Genomic DNA, 17505 nt, shown 5'->3' on the forward strand with positions numbered 1-17505 from the left:
CTAGTCAATTAGGGCTGAACACACAACTCTCCCTCTGCAGTTATGGTAATGACTCAATTTAATAGATTACTCCTTAGCACTCAATCTCACAAAGCAAGTTCCCCTTCCACTGTCTGTGCCTACCTGCTTTGGGCACAGTTTACTGAGCTAGCAGATGTTGCCTCAACACTCGAGAGTGTTCTCCTGTCTTGGGCCCGGTTTCCTAAAGCATCTTCAAGCTGAGTTAATCGTTAAAACTACGTAATAGCATCTTAAAATGTCCGAGCCGTTTCCCAAATCCGTCTTTATTAATGTTGCACTTGAAATCGCTCGTAATCTAGAATAGCTCAGTGCGTCGTTAGGTCACCATTTTCCCTCCCGTGTCACTTTACACACAGAAAATCTCCTCAAAATATAGAATGAAGTTGTTTATATGTCTCTGTGACTTCTGAAAACTTGATAGTTGAAAATAAATAGCCTAAAAAGTTTACAATGTTATAAACAAGTGAAGCAAGGATAAATTCGTTTTTGATTTTGAAAAATGATAATTAAATTATAGTTAGATTATTAGTCTAAATATTGACATTCCTTTCATGTATGTGCAATCAATAGACCTACCTAGTATTAAGCCTTTACGCTACATCTGAGCCGCTTCTATATTTGTATCTATTAGGCCTATAGGCTACTATTAACTAAAAGCTCACACATTTTATTGTAGCATAACCAATAACTTAAAGGTCAAAATATTAGGTTTATGGCAATATAGCTTAACTTGCTACTTCATTTTTAATTGTTTAATTGTAGAATATCTGTAGGCCTACTTAAAGCTAGATTCCTGCCTGCCATTAGGCTATGATTTGCTGAGAAATTATGAAAACCATTGTCATCATATCCTATTATTAGTTCACATGGATATTTTCTAAATAGTGAACGAGGGAACGAGCGACTTTGGAATTAGTCATTCATGCTCACAGTTTGCACAAACTGAAGAAATGCAGAATTTACACAATCAAGCTTTGCATACAAAATAGCATGAGAAAACACTCAGAATACATAAGGTTAATACATACAGTCGAAGTCGGAAGTTTACATACACCTTAGCCAAATACATTTAAACTCAGTTTTTCACAATTTCTGACATTTAATCCAAGCACAAATTCCCTGTTTTAGGTCAGTTACGATCACCACTTTATTTTAAGAATGTGAAATGTCAGAATAATAGTAGAGAGAATTATTTATTTCAGCTTTTATTTCTTTCATCACATTCCCAGTGGGTCAGAAGTTTACATACACTCAATTAGTATTTGGTAGCATTGCCTTTAAATAGTTTAACTTGGGTCAAACGTTTTGGGTAGCCTTCCACAAGTTTCCCACAATAAGTTGGGTGAATTTTGGCCCATTCCTCTTGACAGAACTGGTGTAACTGAGTCAGGTTTGTAGGCCTCCTTGCTCGCACACTCTTTTTCAGTTCTGCCCACAAGTTTTCTATGGGATTGGGGTCAGGGCTTTGTGATGGCCACTCCAATACCTTGACTCTGTTGTCCTTAAGCCATTTTGTGTGCTTGGTGTCATTGTCCATTTGGAGGACCCATTTGTGACCAAGCTTTAACTTCCTGACTGATGTCTTGAGATGTTGCTTAAATATATACACATACTTTTCCTATCTCATGATGCTATCTATTTTGTGAAGTGCACCAGTCCCTCTTGTAGCAAAGCACACCCACAACATGATGCTGCCAAACCCGTGCTTCACGGTTGGGACGGTGTTCTTGCAAGCCTCCCCCTTTTCCTCCAAACATAATGATGGTCATTATGGCCAAACAGTTCTATTTTTGTTTCATCAGACCAGAGGACCTTTCTCCAAAAAGTACGGTCTTTGTCCCGACGTGCCGTTGCAAACCGCTGTCTGGCTTTTTTTATGGCGGTTTTGGAGCAGTGACTTCTTCCTTGCAGAGAGGCCTTTCAGGTTATGTCGATATAGGACTCTTTTTACGATGGATATAGATTCTTTTGTACCTGTTTCCTCCAGCATCTTCACAAGGTCCTTTGCTGTTCTGGGATTGATTTGCACTTTTTGCACCAAAGTACATTCATCACTAGGAGACAGAATGTGTCTCCTTCCTGAGCGGTATGGCTGCTGCGTGGTCCCATGGTGTTTATACTTGCTTACTATAATTGTACAGATGAACGTGGTACCTTCAGGCGTTTGAATACTGCTCACAGGAACGTACAGGTGCAGTGATCTGTGAGCTGCTCTGACAGTTGGTGCTTAAAGCTAGTGAGGGAGATGTGAGTCTCCAGCTTCAGTGATTTTTGCAGTTCGTTCCAGTCATTGGCAGCAGAGAAGTGGAAGGAAAGGCGGCCAAAGGAGGAATTGGCTTTGGGGGTGACCAGTGAGCTGGAGAGCGTGCTACGGGTGGGTGCTGCAAAGGTGACCAGTGAGCTGAGGCAGGGCTTTACCTAGCAAAGACTTGTAGATGACCTGGAGCCAGTGGGGTTGGTGACGCAGTAGTGGGTAGTATATGGGGCTTTGGTGACAAAACGGATGGCACTGTAATAGACTGCATCCAATTTGCTGAGTAGAGTGTTGGAGGCTATTTTGTAAATGACATCGCCGAAGTCGAGGATCGGTAGGATGGTCAGTTTTACAAGGGTATGTTTGGCAGTATGAGTGAAGGATGCATTGTTGCAAAATAGGAAGCTGATTCTAGATTTAATTTTGGATTGGAGATGCTTAATGTGAGTCTGGAAGGAGAGTTTACAGTCTAGCCTGACACCTAGGTATTTGTAGTTGTCCACATATTCTAAGTCAGAACCGTCCAGAGTAGTGATGCTAGTCGGGCGGGCAGGTGCGGGCAGCGATCGGTTGAAGAGCATGCATTTAGTTTTACTAGCATTTTAGAGCAGTTGGAGTCTAAGGTGTATGTAAACTTTCGACTTCAACTGTATACAGTACCAGTCAAAGGTTTGGACACAAGTAGTCATTCAAAAGTTTTTTTCTTTATTTTTTACTATTTGCTACATTGTATAATAATAGTGAAGACATCAAAACTATGAAATAGCACATTTGGAATCATGTAGTGTCCAAAAAGGTGTTAAACCAATCCAAACATATTTTAAATTCTAGCCATCCTTTGCCTTGATGACAGCTGTGCACACTATTGGCACTCTCTCAACCAGCTACATGAGGTAGTCACCTGGAATGCATTTCAATTAACAGGTGTGCATTGATAAAATTTAATTTGTGGAATTTCTTTCCTTAATGCGTTTGAGACAATCAGTTGTGTTTTGACAAGGTAGGTGTGGTATACAGCAGATAGACCAATTCCATATCATGGCAAGAACAGCTGAAATAAGTAAAGAGAAACAACAGTCCATCATTACTTTAAGACATGAAGGTCAATCAATTCGGAAAACTTCAAGAACTTTGAAAGTTTCTTCAAGTGCAGTCGCAAAAACCATCTAACGCTATGATGAAACTGGCTCTCATGAGGACCGCCACAGGAAAGGAAGACCCAGAGTTACCTCTGCTGCGGAGGATAAGTTCATTAGAGTTAATTGCCCCTCAGATTGAAGCCCAAATAAATACTTCACAGAATTCAAGTAACACACACATCTCGACATCAACTGTTCAGAGGATACTGCGTTAATCAGGCCTTAATGGTCGAATTGCTGCAAAGAAACCACTAGTAAAGGACACCAATAAGAAGAAGAGACTTGCTTTTGCCAAGAAACACGAGCAACGGACATCAGACCGGTGGAAATCTGTCCTTTGGTCTGATGAGTCCACATTTGTTATTTTTGGTTCCAACCGCCCTGTCTTTGTGAGACGTAGAGGAGGTGAATGGATGATCTCTGCATGTGTATTTCCCTCCGTGAAGCATGGAGAAGGAGGTGTGATGGTGTTGGGGTGCTTTGCTGGTGACACTGTCAGTGATTTATTTAGAAATTTGAGCACACTTAAGCAGCATGGCTACCGCAGCATTCTGCAGAGTTACGTCATCCCATCAGGTTTGCGTTTAGTGGGACTGTCATTTGTGTTTTAACAGGACAATGACCCAAAACACACCACCAGACTGTGTAAGGGCTATTTGACCAAAGAGAGTGATGGAGTGCTGCATGATTCCATATGTGTTATTTTATAGTTTTGATGTCTTCACTATTATTCTACAATGTTGAAAATAATAAAAAATAAAGAAAAACCCTTGAATGAGTAGGTGTGTCCAAACATTTGACTGGTACTGTGTGTATGAATATATATTTATATATATATATATATACACTGCTCAAAAAAATAAAGGGAACACTTAAACAACACAATGTAACTCCAAGTCAATCACACTTCTATGAAATCAAACTGTCCACTTAGGAAGCAACACTGATTGACAATAAATTTCACATGCTGTTGTGCAAATGGAATAGACAAAAGGTGGAAATTATAGGCAATTAGCAAGACACCCCCCAAAAAGGAGTGATTCTGCAGGTGGTGACCACAGACCACTTCTCAGTTCCTATGCTTCCTGGCTGATGTTTTGGTCACTTTTGAATGCTGGCGGTGCTCTCACTCTAGTGGTAGCATGAGACAACCCACACAAGTGGCTCAGGTAGTGCAGTTCATCCAGGATGGCACATCAATGCGAGTTGTGGCAAAAAGGTTTGCTGTGTCTGTCAGCGTAGTGTCCAGAGCATGGAGGCGCTACCAGGAGACAGGCCAGTACATCAGGAGACGTGGAGGAGGCCGTAGGAGGGCAACAACCCAGCAGCAGGACCGCTACCTCCGCCTTAGTGCAAGGAGGTGCACTGCCAGAGCCCTGCAAAATGATCTCCAGCAGGCCACAAATATTTCCCTCCAAAACAACAGAGATATGAAGTAGAAACTTGGTTGGAAAGCATAGCGAGTGGACACAGCACTGAAATAATAATGTGATTTTGTTTCAGTCTGAGCACAAACCACAGTTTTTGGGGGGCAAAAATCAAAACCATTCTGTGATTTTTATTTAAGAAAATATCTACCACAGAAATACCGCAATGTTTGTTCAAGTTCGCTTGAATTGAGTCCTTTTTCAGGTTTGGGTTTCTATAGGCTTCTAGACTGCAAGATGTTAACTTGCTAAACTACAGCTGAGAGACTGCTTTTAAACTTATTCTGACTTCCAAAGCCCAAACACTGTCAAGACCTGTCAGTTAACTGCCACAAGCCTGACAATGGACGTTCCCTTGAGAGACGCTGGGAGGAAACTCCTCTGTGCAACATTCTATGTTTGAAAATGCTGTTTGTGGGTAATAGTAGAGTCAAGAAACACTTAAGAGTCAACCCCTCCTTAAATCTGTACACACAACTTGATCTTTCGGGGAAACGATGCATCAATATCAATGGAAGACATTTACAGATCTCAAGTTAGAATTTGTCCTTTAATGATTTAACATTTCATCACCAATACATTCTTAGCCAACAGCATTGGATATTTTTTATCTAGTTGTAGCAAAAGCATGGGTGGGTTTTACAGTACAGCGTAGCCACTTAGGACAAGATTACAGTAGTTAGCGTGTGATACAAATCAGGATTTGATGAGTCAGGTTGCACTCTTGGAGGCCACATCAATGGACGGCTGGCAGTGCCTTCAACTAAAAGGATTAGGTTTGTCGCCACAAATCGACAGTGATCGGACTGCCTTAACGATGCTCTCCCATTGGCTCCTGAAACGCCTTTAATTGCTGACTTGACAGATCAGTAAAGATTTGGTGGGATATGAATGTGGGGCTGTTAATTTGCGGCATTCAACTGAAGTGGCTTTTAAAGTGGTGTAAGAGATAAGTGAAAAACTTCAGTGTTAAAGAAAGTTGAATAATTCTGTAGCAAGATACTTGGTGGTGTCACTGCTTTGTCTTGGAAGCTCCATATTTTCTAAGTAGCTTGGATGTCCATATTTTCAAAGTAGCTTAATTATGAACGTCCACGATTTCTCAAGGCTTCTCTTTTTGCCCACTTGTAAGACGTGGTGGGAATTGTATCTGCCAATAGAGTATACATTAAACTAGGCCCAACAACGAATCACAAAGGCTTAACCTGATGCTATTCATGCCTGTCCAGCATGTTTAGATCAAAGATGGCCGTCACAGCCTATGTGGTCCCGTGTGGCTCAGTTGGTAGAGGTTGGTGCTTCCAATGCCAGGGTTGTGGGTTTGATTCCCATGGGGGACCAGTGGTAATTGTACTGTAAGTCGCTCTGGATAAGAGCATCTGCTAAATGACTAAAATGTAAAGCAGCAAGACGAGCAAGCTAATGTCTAATGTTTAGACTCCAATCCTCCAGTTTCAGAGGGAAATGAGTCATTGGATTAATTACATTGGAGAGGCATTTATGTCCAAGTCAATAAGCCTGATTAACCTACATTTGATCAATAAGCATTTACAAGCGACACCTGAATATGCTGACCTTTGTCGAAACGACATAGAAATACAACTGAGCCATTCAATATTCATATTTACCTTTGATCAGCTACAGTCGCTGCGCTCTGCATTAGCATATTACAGGACGTGCGTTGGTAATGCATGTGATGCTAGATGGATTATACTGTACCAATCACTAACATAAGTCATTGTATGAACCAACTTACGGTCGATCAATAGTTTTTTTTATATTTAAAGAAACATGAGGAAAAATGAGACAGAAACCGTCACGAAACCAACAGAAACCCACCGCATCAGAGGGTAAAGCAACTAAATCATAACTGTATTTGAATAAAAGCCAGTCATTCAAGTTTTATGGTATCCCAGCACAAGATCTCAAAAGGACAATAGATATGTCGCAGCAGAGCTATACGGGATAATAGATAGGCCACAGCAGAGCCATACGGTGTGTATAGATCTCAGTGCCATAGTGTAGCCTTGTATTATACTGAATCTTTCAACTATCTCTCAGGAGATGTCTTTGACCCTCAAACGGTCTCCCTATTAACGTAACTCAAGCAGAGACTACAATGTCTCAGAGTCTAGGACTTAAATAGAGTGGGTCATATACATGACCTTAGATATCCAACATGAAGATCCAGCAATTGGTTGCACTGATACGGAACTTTCTTTTCCATACATTCCCACTGTATTGAATTCTATAATAGAAGCCCATTAAAGTTTAACAAGTAGCTGGCAAATATTTTACTGTTGGAAGTAAAACCTCCCCAGGCAGTGCTTATGGACATCAATAATAGATTCATCAGCTAAAACCAGCTGCTCCAGTGTTAAAGGCTGCTTAATTAATGTGCGATGCAAGACATTACAAAGTAGTAATAAAGTTCATGAACGCTCAAACTTCCATTTGTTACAGCACTTTTTGGAAGCCAAATGTTTCACAGTATCGGTCCTTTCTAGTATCTTCTATTTTATGTCCTGGAATGAGCTTGTTTTAATGGCACCAAGAACATTTCTGTGAAAACAGACAATGAATCTCATCCTAATGTCACACTGTCATCCAAGACTTAAGCATACGTAACCTCATGAGTGTTTCTCAACTTCTCTCGTTTCAGTCTGTTCCCAGTTCTCGAGAGGAGTTTACGCCATCTTTGGATTCTACGACAAGAAGTCGGTCAATACGATAACTTCGTTTTGCGGCACTCTCCATGTTTCATTTATCACCCCGAGCTTCCCACTGGACGGAACTCAGCAGTTCATCATCCAGATGAGGCCTGACATCAAGGGACCCCTACTCAGCCTCATCGAGTACTACAAGTGGGATAAGTTTGCCTATCTCTACGACAGTGATAGAGGTAAGAGACACTACCTTAAAAAAAAACAGAATCGACCCCTATTTAAATGAAAATGCCACAAGTATGGAAAGTTTTGTTCAAATCAAAAGGGATGCTGTCAAAAAGGTGATTGATTTCATGTGGAATGACCCTCAGGACAACAGGTTTGACTCATCAATGAATCAAACCCAAGTTAAACCCTTGATTGGTTGAGTCAGGTGTGGTAGTATTGGGTTGGAACAAGAGCTTTGACATTCTATGGGTCCCTAGGACTAGGATTTATAACCGTCAGTTGGGTGCTAAACCTAGCCCTACAAAGCTTGCGTCATATGATGCAAATATATTTACTGGGAGCAGTAGGCTACATCTGTGTCAGTGTGTCTTTCTGTGTTCTCTTGAACTTGACTGCACTGTCCTCTGCAGCAGTAGCTGATCTGTCTGTGCTAAACCCAATCTCTTACAGACACAGTCACAGCACTCAGACCATCAGAACCAGAACTTTTAGAAAATTAACTTTTAGAAAAGGAGTAGGTTCATTTCACAAATTTAGCAGCGTCGAGCTAATTTTTTGGGCACCTCCTTTGCTTTTTAAAAATGTTTAATCCATAATCTTGGCATAATAATGACAGAGTCAGAGCGGGTCTGTTGCTGATGCGCATTTGAATGTGAATTCACGCGACCTCAGAAAACCGCCATTGCCTACTGTTCAGCCGAATTCTCATTATATATTATTATGACAACAGAGAAATTGCACAAAAATCATCAAAATAATCTTAAAATGCCCATGGGCCGCCGGACGTGTGTCCCTTTTGTTTTTATTTTATATAGCAAAGTGTTTTTTTTGTTTAGTTTTTTTTGCCTCGGAGTGCTGCCTCATTCCCTGTGCATGTCTTGACCAATTAGATTCATCGAAATCGCAGCTCGTGGGGGCAGGGCACAATGCACAAAACTCAATGCGCGCTCTCCACTTTCCTCCGGTATTTACCTAGCGAAGTGATAACACGTCAATCCCGACAGACACAAGCAAAAAGTCTTGAAATAAATGTTGTAGCAGCCTACACCTAAACATTAGCGATCTGACATGTTGTATTGCAGGAAAAAGTGATGATTGTTTAGTGTAGTCAACTGTAAGCTTCTAACAAAAGCAGTTGCATACAGTTTACTATGCTCTGGCCAGTAAACAAAGCCGTAACGTTGTAAATGTATAGCCCATTTGTTTGTGTCAGGAGAAAATGTGAATGGGATCAAATTTCGTTTATATTCAAATTCAGGCTGACTAGGCTACCTAGACTTTTTCCAATCAAAAATTCTTGACTGGAATTAATCTGTAAATTCATGTTTAATTAGGCCTATAGTTGCATAGGGCAAGTCTACACAACGCAAACCTGCATGAAGCAAGCTCAGCCCTGTGAGTTATATTGTCCAATCATGTTGCTGTCTCTGTGTCTGTGTAGAGTAAACCCCCTGTTAGTCTAGCTTTAAAATATAATTATAAGTCTAAATTTTTATGCTGTTTTACATGGTTTTCATCTTCCCCAAGACCTGGAGTTTTTCTAAGATAAAAAACAACTATGTGACCTGATTAGAAAAACTGTGTTACCCATCATATCCAATATTAAACCTTTTTACAACTGATTAATAATGTCATACCGTATAAGATTGAGAGTTTTAGCTGGTTAGTTTACCAGATTAGGCCCCAGATGCACCCCCCCCCCCACCACTCTGGGACCTGTGGTGCTACCTCATTTGCCACATGGCCAATCCACCCCCACTAGTTCAGTCTCTGAATCACAAATGAACATTCTAAATCAAGTCTCTGTTTCAGTTGAGCAACAATGTCCAATGAAATAACATTTTAAATTGAGTTCAGTCCCACAATCCAGCAAGAAATCCAAAATGTGGTCCTAAGAAGCTATAGTCCACAGCGGAAACCTCTTGATAGTAAATACTATATCCCTTAAAGAAGTCTTTAAAAATATTAACAATTTCCTAGTTACAACAGAAAGGAAGAGGCAAAGCGAAAAGGTTTACTCCACCCAAATGTAACAGGGTTTTATTGGTGATTCCCCTTGCCACTTTATTGTTAAGCCAAATGGGTTTTTGGTTTTAGTTTTGTCTTGCCGTCACCTACTCAACATGGCATCTTATTGGCTGGTTTGCGTAGCTTGCTTACGAGGGAGGATGTTTCATTAGAATCGTCCCAGTGAACAAGCACCAAACCAGCGGTAAGTTGTTGGTTGCAAAGCACTGTACATCAAAAGTGATTTTTATACTCCCAAGTGATGATATAAGTGTACAATTTATATACATTTGTTTGTAAATGTTATTCGAACATCACACATAAGATGCAATGTTTTTTGGAGAATATTGGTTGTGCATTTTGGTTGTAAAGAATTCCCGCCAGTACTAGCTAGCAACTTACTGTGTCTGGTGGGGGGGGTTCATATATTTTGTACAGTGCGTGAGTGCAGAGTTGGATGGTGAGCCGTGCATTGCATGACGTGCAATTTTGTGCTGTTCCTACCAGGTACATTGTTAAAGATATTATATTGTATATTGTAATTGTATTATTATGGTAACTACATGGCCCAGTGAACAAGCACCAAACCAGCGTGCGTGAGTGCAGAGTTGGATGGTGAGCCGTGCATTGCACGACGTGCAATTTTGTGCTGTTCCTACCAGGTACATTGTTAAAGAATAAATCTCCATGACTGGTGCTACATGTTGGAATTCGTGTCGAGGATTGATTGTACACAACGCAAGAAGAGTACAGTTACAGTGGTGCCGTGACCGTTCTTCTGGATCGGATCATCCTTCGCTGGATTTCCATCTCAGAACTTCGCCGTGGTTGCCGTTGAAGAACCAGATAAGACGTTGCTGGTGCAGTATAGTGCGATATCGCATTTCGCCACAAGAGGGCGCCATCAACGTTTTATTATCGAAATTGATGATTTCTCTGGCTGAGACACTTCACAGATAAACGATATAACTTTTGTGTTACTTGTTTATTTGCAATTCTAATGTATATCTGATATAAGTAGGGTGAGTTTTACCTGTGTACTAGATATAGGTTCGATTTTGACGTGACGTTAAAGAAAGAAATATATATATGCATTTTTTTTGCTAGTTACATTTTTATTAGTGTGTTGATTTCCCATTGTTAAAATGGAAGGTGTTGGGAGAGGTAGGGGTTTCCTGTCATTTAATCTGTCACCATCTGTTGGTAGGGGTTCAGGCAAAATTCCAGTTGCTTCTACACCTATGCCTAAACTGGAGGGTTTTGGGAGTTTTGATGATAGTGTACCCATGGAAACGCCCAAGGATGTGTATGACAGAGTTTTGCCAAATACAGGGAGTGGGGAGGTCTCCATGGATTTCATAGCAGACATAGTACAGCAGATTGGTCATTCCATTGGGGAGAACATTGCCTCCTGTTTGGAGTCAAAGGCAATTGTTGGACATGTTGGGGACAATGTTATGGGGAATGCATGCAGCTCTAGGGGTTTGGATGTGTCCGGCCTGAACCTGGTATTGAAGTCTGATATCAGGGAACCGGTGTACTTTCGGGGGGATGGCTCTGAAAAGTGCACAGTGCATGAGTGGGAGGATATGGTCATGGTCTACATGCGTAAGAGGGATGTATCTGTGATGGACCAAGCTGTTGAGGTTATGGGTAGGCTTATGGGAAGGGCCCGCGATGTTGTTAAAGTGGGCATACGCAGCAATCCCTCCGTTGATTTATCTAAAGGCCCGAGTCCCATCTTTGACATACTGAAACAACATTTTAGTGACACTGCTTGTTCAAGCATGCCTCTCGCTGACTTTTATGCCACATTACCTCTGACTGATGAACAACCATTTGAATATTGGCTCAGACTGAACAGGGCTATGGAGGTTGCTGAAGATTGTCTAAAGAGACAGAAAAAAAGGGTTGAAGACCCATCTCGTGAGCTCACAGTCATGTTCATCAGACACTGCCCTAACGCTGAACTGTCCCTTATCTTTAAGTGCAAGCCATTACAGCAGTGGACTGCTGCAGATGTTCATGAGAGGCTGGATGAATACAGGAGGGAGCAGAGGTACTCTCACTTATCTAAGGTGACCCCAGCCATCACAACAATGAAGCAGGAAGTTGGTGCTGTCATGCCGATCACCATGCCTGCTGTGAGGCCCAACATGGAAGTACCCAATACGTTGCCTTACCCAGCCCAAACTATTCAGGGCTCAGCTGAGCCGATGGAACGTATCCTTGCAATGCTAGAGCGTGTGCTGGAGCAGAGACCACAACAGTCTGTCCATAGGTTCCAGAAAGGGAATAGGAGCAAAGTGAAGTCTAATGGGCCATGCAACGTGTGCGGGGATGCTGGACATGATACTTACTTTCACTGCAGGGCCAATCACCTCTGCTTTCTTTGTCATGTAGCTGGCCACGCACGCTCTCAGTGCCCCAAGGCCGCAGCTCTGAGCACAGCTGGTGGAGTCCCTACAGTAACCACTGGTCAGCTCCCGGAAAACTAGTAGGCCTGCATGTAGAAGGGGAGAGTGTTGGGCCTTTTGTAGAGTCCCCATCGGTGAGAGCTGTTGATTTGGAGTCTGTATATAAAAGTGTTTGTGACGAAATGGAGACTGAGAAGAGTATCATAATGCAGAACACACAGAGGCTTTCCGCACATGATGATTTATTTTATGCCAAGGTGTTAATAGGAGGAGAAGTGGAAGTGAGAGCTATGCTTGACAGTGGATCCATGGCTTGTACCTTGAGCTCTAGGGTCTTACTTGAACTGTTGCGTGCAGGAGTGTTGAAAAGTCCATCATTGAGTCCTACAGAGGTAGTCTTGGTTGGTTGTGGTGGGTTGAAGACGAGGCCTTTGGGAGTATGTGAGCTGGAGATGGAGGTGTACGGATGTAGAGTTGCCGTGCCTACACTGGTGGTTGAAGGCCAGAGTGATGACCTCATCTTGGGCAGCAATCTTCTAAAGCACTTGATTCGCCACCTGAAGACGGATGGAGATCTCTGGAAGAGGGTTTATACTCCTGTGTGTGACGGGGGTGAGGAGAGCAAGCTAATCAATATGATGGCTAATGTGGAGAGATGGAGAGACAGTGAAGTACCTGACAAAGTTGGAACTGTGAGACTAAAAGGGGCGGTGACTCTAGAGCCTATGCAGGAGCACATAGTCTGGGGCAGACTACGAAACACTCAGAATCTATCAGCGGGCAGTGCTGTTCTCATTGAGCCCAGCAGTTCAAGGTCAACACCAAGGTCAATACTGGTAGGGAGGACAGTAGCTCTATTGCGGGGGGATGGGTGGCTCCCTGTTAGAGTGATAAACCCTTCTCAGAAGACAGTGACTTTGAGACGAAACGCCACTCTAGCCGATGTCTTTCCTTGCATGGCTCTAGAGGACTTTGACTGTTCGTGTGTGAATGATGATTCATCAGCAGCTTTGCAGCAGCAAGTGCAGAGAACGGCTGATATACTCACTGACTGCCAAGATGACTTGACACTGACTGATGACGGTTCCAGCCAACTTCACGATACTGACGGACCTGACAGTTCAAGCGAACCTGAGGTCTTACGTGACTTAGGTTTGACTGATATTGATGTCAACTCCTGTCAAGCGTCTCCTGCTGGTAAGAAGAAACTCATCCAGCTCATAGCTGAGTACCAGTCTATTTTTTCCAGGCACAAGTTGGATTGTGGAAAAGCTTCCGGATGTCTTCACCGCATTCAACTGAGTGATGAGAAACCCTTTCGGATGCCCTACCGACGCCTTTCACCAAATCATTATGAGAAACTCAAACAAGCATTGAATGAGATGGAAGAACGTGAAATCATAAGGAAGTCTAGTAGTGAGTTCGCCTCTCCCCTTGTCCTTGTATGGAAGAAGTCTGGAGACCTGAGACTCTGTACTGATTTTCGTTTGCTCAATGCTCGCACCATCAAAGACGCCCACCCACTCCCTCACCAGGCTGACGCACTGGCTGCTTTAGGTGGAAATGCCTTTTTCTCGACAATGGACCTTACCTCTGGCTACTACAATGTGGAAGTGCATGAGGATGACCGAAGATTCACAGCTTTTACGTCGCCATTTGGATTGTACGAATACAATCGTATGCCACAGGGGTTATGTAATAGTCCTGCAACCTTTATGAGGATGATGCTAAACATCTTTGGAGATCAGAACTTTCTTAGCCTGCTGTGTTACCTTGACGATGTCTTGGTCTATGCGCCCACTGAAGATCTGGCTTTACAGCGCCTGGAAATGGTTTTTGAGCGTCTCAAGGCTCACAACCTCAAGTTGGCGCCAAAAAAGTGTAACTTTCTGCAGAGGTCTGTGAAGTTTCTGGGGCATATCATTAGTGCGGATGGTGTAGCTACAGACCCTGAGAAGGTGAGGGCCATTACAGGAGTAACAGAAGCTGATCTAATGGAAGATGGCACTGACATTCCATCTCAGAAGAAATTGAGGTCATTCCTTGGGATGGTGGTGTATTATCAACAGTTCATTGAAGGTTGCTCGACCATTGCAAAGCCTCTCTTTGGATTGACTACTGGACACAAGGCTCCACGCTGGAAAAAGAAGCGACGCTCACCTGTCAGGAAGTTGACGGCTGCCGACTGGACAACAGAATGCAGACAGGCCTTATTCCAGCTAAAGCAAGCCTTACTGGACCAGGTTTTGTTGGCCCACCCCAACTTCGAAAAACCCTTTCTACTCTCGGTAGATGCGTCCAGCAATGGCTTAGGTGCTGTGCTGTCCCAGGTGCAGGAACAGGGAGCTACAGCGAGACCTATAGCCTTCGCGAGCAAGTCCCTCAGTTATGCGCAGTCGAGGTATCCTGCACACAGGCTCGAGTTCTTTGCCATGAAATGGGCTATCTGTGACAAGTTCCAGCACTGGCTACGGGGACAGCAGTTCACGGTATGGACAGATAATAATCCCTTGACATACATTCTGACCAAAGCAAAGCTTGATGCTTGTGAACAGAGATGGGTCGCCAAGCTGGCACCGTACGAGTTTGACATCAAGTACATCCCTGGAAAAATAAATGTTGTTGCAGATGCTTTGAGCAGAGAGCCCTTCGTACGACCCAGTGCACTCCATCGCCTGACAAGGGTCCCGTACGAGACCTTACTAGCTGAAGCCGACGCTGTGCGCACAGACAGAGTGCAAGATGTGTTTCGCTGGTCCAGCCACCCCTTTGACAAAGCCTCTGACTCCAACGAAGTGGTCATTAGCTGTCAGGCTACTGTTGACCCATCTGGTGCTTTATCAAGACATGAAGTTGCAGCTGTTCTTCATTCACACAGGTGCTGGGGGGATGAAGTGGGCTCACATGCACTGCTGTTGCCACAGCTTCCACAGGCTGTTATGCCATCAGAGCAGACCGATGTCGATGTTCTGCCACACGACCGACTGATGAGTAAGCAGCGTGATGACAACGTGATCAGCAGAGTGATCTTCTTTGTGGAGAGGGGGAGAAGACCATCCCGGAGAGAGCGTTCCCATGAGACTGTTGAGGTTTTGTGTCTTCTCAGAAGTTGGGACAAGTTGACCATGAAGATGGGTGTACTGTATCGTGTTTCAAGGAATGTGGTTACAAAGAGGAAAACGTATCTGTATGTGGTTCCAGCCTCCATGAAAGCAATGGTGTTGAAGGGTGTCCATGATGAAGCTGGTCACCAGGGCCAACAGAGAACAGTCTACCTGACAAGACAGAGGTTCTTCTGGCATGGCCTGGAGAGGGAGGTAAAAGCATATGTGAAGTGCTGCAGGAGATGCGTCGTGAGCAAGACTCCTGAACCGGAAGCAAGAGCTCCTCTTGAGAGCATAATAACAACTGAGCCTCTTGAACTAGTGTGCATAGACTTCTGGTCTGCAGAAGATTCTTCAAACAAGTCCTTGGATGTGCTCGTTGTTACTGACCACTTTACCAAATTGGCTCATGCCTTCTTGTGTCCGAACCAGTCTGCTAAGTCAGTAGCTCATCAGTTGTGGAACAACTATTTCTGTGTCTACGGGATGCCTCGCCGTATACATTCAGACCAGGGAGCCAATTTCGAGAGTGCTTTAATAGCCGAACTGTTGAGTGTTGCAGGTGTTCAGAAGTCTCACACCACGCCGTACCATCCGATGGGGAACGGGTCCTGCGAAAGGATGAATAGGACGTTGGGAAACATGATCCGGGCCCTGCCAACGAGAGCAAAGCACAGATGGCCTCAGGCGCTGAAGTCCCTCACGTTTGCGTACAATTGTACAATCCACGAGACCACAGGCTTTGCCCCTTTCCTGCTAATGTTTGGGAGGACGCCAAGACTGCCTGTTGACATAGTCTTTGGCTCTGTCATAGAGAACCCAGAAGTTGTCGACTATGACCAGTTTGTTCAGTCTTTGAGGAGAGATCTGAAAGAAGCCATGAATACAGCACAGGCATCTGCAGCGAAGCAGTTGAAGAGGCATGCTGACCTTTATGACAGAAGAGTCAGAGGAGCACCAGCGGAGATTGGTGATCGAGTGTTGCTGGCTAACAAGGGGGAGCGGGGAAAGCGGAAGCTCGCTGACCGTTGGGAGGATACTGTCTACCTTGTCACTGGGTTGAATGCTGACAGCCACACTTTTAAGATTCAGAACAGCTCCACTGGACGGGAGAAGACGGTACATCGCAACCTGATAATGCCAGTCAACTTCCTTCCTCTTCCCCATGCTGCCGTTGATGAGGGAACAGACATGTCTGGATTAACAGAGTCTGAGGGCATGAATGACAGCCTTATGGTCTCAGCTGCCATGGACACTGCAGTGGATGATGATGCTGAGTACAGAACGAGAGTGTGGGTGTCAGAATTGCCTTCTGAAGGAACAGGTGACACAAGCCTGGAGGGTGATGTGCGATCCTTGGATGCTCAGGATATTCCACCTTTGGATTCTGTGGAAGATATACTGCAGCTGGAAGGTCTGCCTCGGTCAGAGAGTCTTCAAGAATCTGACCGAGACCGTAACAGTGTAGTGAGTGAGCTAATTGACCAGTCTACTTACGATATCCGTACTGACCTACCAAACTCAGACCATTCCTTACCTGATCAGTTACAGACGGACTGTGTTGACAGTCCCATTATTGCAACAGTACACAACACTGTTACCCCTTATGCAGTTGAAGGTAGTCGGGGTCGTATTAGGTCAAGGGCAGGAAGACTATTTAAACCAGTGTCAAGACTGATTGAGATTATGAATCAGCAGACAGTTAGCTCTTGAAGGTTTAATATGTGAATAGAGGGTCAATGGTATTGGCATCTTTTATTTGTTTTGCTTTTACATCATTGTGACCATGATTAGAGGTTGCAAGATGGTAATGTGACGGATATGATCAACTCTCTTATGGTAGTTTATTTTATTACTTGGATGTTTTAAAGTCACTGAGTGTACTTAACATGTAACAGGCATGTTTACCTATGAGGGCTAAGGGGATTGATCAACCGCTTTTCACTCTAATTCTCAAGGAGAATAGTCTAATGACTGGAATATTTAGTGACTGATTTAAAGCAGGGTCTGCATCCTTGATATACACAGCTTTACCTTTTAGTTTCTCTATTAGGTAGTATAAAAATATATCAATTTTTTTTTCCTCTGAGTTATTCTGTACATATGTTGAGTGTCTCTGTATCTGGTATGTTTGCACAGTGCCGTTTTGTATTTTTTTTATTATTTTTCTTTGCAAGTGGAATTCAGTAGGGGGGAGTGTAACAGGGTTTTATTGGTGATTCCCCTTGCCACTTTATTGTTA

General features: G+C 43.4%; 1 protein-coding gene across 8 annotated transcripts in view; it reads left to right on the forward strand.

The window, feature by feature from the left end:
• Positions 1 to 17505, forward strand: part of LOC129827971 (glutamate receptor 2-like) — an 82092-nt gene that overhangs the window by 21474 nt on the left and 43113 nt on the right. For all 8 annotated transcript variants that reach the window (XM_055889298.1, XM_055889299.1, XM_055889292.1 and 5 more), the window contains exon 3: positions 7504 to 7743. In XM_055889298.1, the coding sequence (XP_055745273.1) occupies positions 7504 to 7743 (240 nt within the window). The remainder of the gene's footprint in view (positions 1 to 7503; positions 7744 to 17505) is intronic.

Source organism: Salvelinus fontinalis, chromosome 29, assembly GCF_029448725.1.
Source record: "Salvelinus fontinalis isolate EN_2023a chromosome 29, ASM2944872v1, whole genome shotgun sequence".
Lineage (NCBI taxonomy): Eukaryota > Metazoa > Chordata > Actinopteri > Salmoniformes > Salmonidae > Salvelinus > Salvelinus fontinalis.